Consider the following 4,342-nt stretch of genomic DNA (forward strand, 5'->3'; position numbering starts at 1 on the left):
TCACATAAGCCAAAGAGGAGTTGATAAGACCTAGTTCTGGTCCCACGCCCCTCAGAGAGTTGTAGGGGGAAAAGGCTGACTGCTCTTGACTGTGAGGCCCCACCAGAATTTAGGAGGTGACTAGAATTACAAAACTGGAAGGCTCGTATAGAAGAAAAGCAGCTGAGGGAGGTATTTATTCAACAGGCACTAAAAATGAAGTTTGGCTCCTTGTTTGAGAATTTCCAGCAGTGTGAAGGAAGCTGATTTATCTTTCCAAATAAAACTTAATCATTGTTCTACTTATTTAATAGTGATATAATAACATCTTATGTTTATGAACTGTTTTTATAGCCTGAGGGAGGCCACACCACTTTACAGACTTCAAAATCTAAGATAAACTTGACAGGGACTATCTCTTCCACCACAGAAATGCCATCACCCCAGGGACTGGTGGCTAGGGTAGGGAGGAATTGGCTCAGGCAGTAGCAGTGGGTTTACAACAATGATGCTTCCTGGATTAGCTTTACAGTCTCTTTAGCCCAGAACTCTTGTCACTAATACACAGGGCTACTGCATAGGATTTGGCAGTTTTTTCAATGCATGACAACCAGCTGAGGAAGCCCGAGGGAGCTGAAGCTGAACCCAAGGGCTACTTTCCAAGCTGAGCACCCTGAGAGAGTCTGCATCTGCCTAGGGGAACAGTTACCTGTTTTCTCATTCACAGAAAGAAGTATCTCTAATTTTAATTAATGAAACAATTCTAACTATTTTGGCTAGCTGTGGCCCTGATGAAGGGGTCTATAAGCATGTGTTGTGGGAGAACTGGGCTCCTTTTGATAATTCAACCTCCATGGCAAGGTAGTATTGTAGAGACAAAGTAGAAACCCACTCTGATATGAAATATCTGTGCAACTTATAGTCTACTCATTCATCTACCCAGGCCTCCATTTCCTCATCTGGAAATTGGGGAGTTGTAGTAGCTGAATTTTGAGGAGGGCTGCTAGATGCACAACTCCAGGAGGCATTATTCACATTTATTCTGAAGAACGTTGAGCTTTAAACTCACTATATAGGCCTTGATGGATGATGGTAGGCCTAACTGTTCCCCTGTTAGTGTATTTTTTTTGTGTTTTTTTTTTGTCGTTGTTTATAAACATTTGGAATTTTATTTAAAAAAATCACAACCATGAACATTGTTACAGTTAGTTAGAGGCCCTCTTGGTTCCCCACAATGATACTAGCATGCTCACAAAGGGTTCCCTTTGTTTAGTCTTAGTTAAACAACCATCTTTAAGAGGAGAAAAAAAACTCAACACACTACCATTTAACTTGTGTTAATGTTTCTTCACAAATGGTGAAAAATGCTATAGACAAGAATAATCATAATGTTGTGACCAACATTATAAATATTGAATTATAAATTTAAAACATTTTCTGGTTTAAAAAATAAATCTGGTAGTCAATGCAGCTCTGTGGGGTCCTCATCTAGTATGGCCAGTCTCTGCGTTCCTGACGGTGCTCACCTTTATCCATTTTTCCAGGTCCTCCGCGCCCTCCTCTTCGTCCTCCCATCTGTTCCTTCAAAGGTCCAGGAGGGCCCCCAGGGCCGCCTTGTCTTCCTCCGCCAAAGCCACCTTGGTCCATGCCCCGGCCGCCACGGAAGCCACCTCTGTCTCCACCACGGCCACCTCTGAACATGCCACCAGGACCACCGCAGTCCATGAGGCCACCTCTTCCTCCCCGCATGCCACCAGGGCCACCTCTGCCACGGTCACCACCCGGAGGTGGAAAGGGTGGCGGGAGGAAGCCTTCAGGCTTCGGGGTTTTACACTGGTTGCATTCTGTTCTCCAGGCAAAGTTCTGGTTTCCACACCCCGGATTGGGGCACTGCCAGTCTCCCGCTTGGTGCTGGACATTTCCTCCTCCAGATGGGTTTCCTCGGGAACCCTGGGTCCTCTTGGGGGGAAGCCTCCTCTGTCTCCTCCACAGCCTCCCATGCGACCCATGGGTCCCCCAGGACCTCCTGGGCCCCCTGGACCTCCACGGAGCAGTGGCGGCATCCCCCTGCCCTCTTGAGGCGGCATCCCCCCACCCCCGCCGCGTGCTGTTCATCAGGGGCTTCTTCAGAGCAAGAGAAACTTTAAGTTTGCTTCCTTGAAAATCTTTCCCATCAAACCACTCCACTGCAGCCTTGGCAGTTGACGGATCTTCATAGGACACTGTAGCATCGCCTTTGGGCTTTCCTGTTTCCTGTTCAAGTAGATATGGATCATGGGTTGCCCTGTTCTCTTGTTCATCTTAACAACTCGGCACTGCTTGAAGAAGTCTGCCAGATCATCTAGAGTCACATTGTCATTTAATCTCTGTACATAAATTGCACTGTTGTCAGAGTCTTCATCTGGATCAACAGGTGGGCCTAGATCAAGATCCGGTCCTTCATCCATGGGTCCACCAGGCTTATTGAAGCCACCTCACTCTCCAGCGCCCATTCCACCGCGTCCTCCTCCCCACCCACCTCTGCTCATGCCTCCACGATCAAATCCCCCCTCTTCCCCTGCCCCGGTTATCAGGGCCACTCATGCTCCGGTTTTCTCCTGGTCCGGAAAATCCTTCAGACTCCTGCCCATAAACACCCATGCTACTGGGGTGGTCCTGTCGGAATGAACTCTGCTGCCCGTAGCTGCTGCTCTGCTGGCTATATTGACTTGGAGCCTGGCTGCAGGATCCAGTTTGGGGGGAATAACTAGTGGGCAGCTGCTGCCCATAGCTGCTTTGTTGACCATAGCTACTCTGCTGTCCATAGCTGCTCGGCCGCCCATAGGTGTTCTGCTGAGAGTAACTGCTCTGATCATAACTAATAGGCTGTGTAGAGGAATAGCTGGTAGGAGGATAGGATGGTGGTGCTGTGACTGGCTGCATGGTGTAGCTCCCAGGCACCTGGAGATAACTGTAGTTACTCTGTTCATATCCCAGGCTGGGCTGGTTGTAACCGCCTGTGCTAAATTGAGGTTGACTAGTCTCAGCGGGTTTGTTACCATCCTGTGGTCTTGTAGGTGCTGTGGCTGCCAACTCTTGCCCATAGGCTGGGTAAGCAGGCTGAGTGCCATAAGCAGACTGAGCTGCATAGGAGGCCTGGGTGGTCGTGACCGTAGCAGTGGTGGTATCGTAAGCACTGGTGCCATACACCTGGACAGGCTGACTGTACACCTGGGGGGCAGTTGGAGCAGTATAACCTGTGGGAGGCTGTCCATAAGAAGTTGCATAGGCTGTCTGCCCATAGGTAGCAGTTGTCTGAGCCTGGGAATAGCTTACATCAGTGGGTTGTCCATAGGTTCCATAACTTTGTTGCCCATATGCCTGGGTGGTCGGTGCATATCCTTGAGTGGGCTGGGTGGTGTAAGCACTGTAGCCCTGTTGGGCTGCAGCTTGGCTGTAGGTACTGTAATCTGTGGACGCCATTTTCTCTCCTTCCTTCTCATTCTCTCAATGTCCATCTCCCTCTCGCTTTCCCTCTAGGTGCTGCCTGTTAGTGTATTTAAGCCAAATGCTGCCACTTCTTCAGGTTCTCTAACATTTGGAGGGCAGTTTGCCCTGCTCCCACCTTCTTTGTATACAGTACTCATCCCTTCTGTACCTACATCCTCATGGTATACCCTATTGTGCTGTACATAAACTCATAATATTTTATCATTTTTATGTCCCTTATAAGACAGGACCTCTCCAAGGGCAAGATATGCTCTTTTTTTAATCTACCTTTACATATTCACCCTCTGCCAGACCTCCGCCCCCAGACAAAAAAAGTCTATGTGGCTCCTCTAGCTAATTAAAGGCTGTTAAGCCTGTTTAGTCCCTCTATCCACCTCTAAAAACTTAACTTTGAAAAGAAGATTGGGGGTGTGGGTGGGGGTTACCTGGGAAACCTGGGAATCACTCATTTCCTATCTAGTCCCTCTTTGGCTCCAGGAGCCAGTTTGACACCCCCTCACTGCAGAGGTTGGGGAAGGAGCTGGAGGGATAGAGATTAGCTGATCTCTGATGTGTCTTTTGTTTCTATCTTCCTATAAAAACATCCTAGTTGCCCTTAGTAACCAGATACACATACATTTTTTAATGCACCTAGCCCATTTAAAAAGGTATTTATATATCCTTTCAGCATACACTAACTCTCGAGGATAATGAATTTCATACATTTGTTTTGCTTTGCATAATATCACATTTATTTGTGTTTTTCTAAATGGGCCTTTTCAAAGCATCAAGTGGGCTCTGAAAGAAACTCCCAGATTCCATGACCACATCTGCATTCACTATATCTGTGGACCTCCTTCAGCTCTGCTTTGTCTCCCCGCATACAGAAACCTGA

General features: G+C 47.7%; 1 protein-coding gene across 1 annotated transcript; it reads right to left on the minus strand.

Annotated features, from left to right (window-relative positions):
• Nucleotides 1–1,467: 1,467 nt before the first annotated feature.
• Nucleotides 1,468–3,474, minus strand: LOC129073226 (RNA-binding protein EWS-like). The gene is given in 5 exon segments (XM_054576915.1): nucleotides 1,468–1,931; nucleotides 1,934–2,072; nucleotides 2,074–2,237; nucleotides 2,240–2,528; nucleotides 2,530–3,474. Coding segments are annotated over 5 exon segments (1,968 nt in total). The 5' UTR covers nucleotides 3,442–3,474.
• Nucleotides 3,475–4,342: the final 868 nt, after the last annotated feature.

Source organism: Pteronotus mesoamericanus, unplaced genomic scaffold (assembly GCF_021234165.1).
Source record: "Pteronotus mesoamericanus isolate MK-2021 breed Mesoamerican mustached bat unplaced genomic scaffold, CSHL_Meso_final contig_37, whole genome shotgun sequence".
NCBI lineage: Eukaryota > Metazoa > Chordata > Mammalia > Chiroptera > Mormoopidae > Pteronotus > Pteronotus mesoamericanus.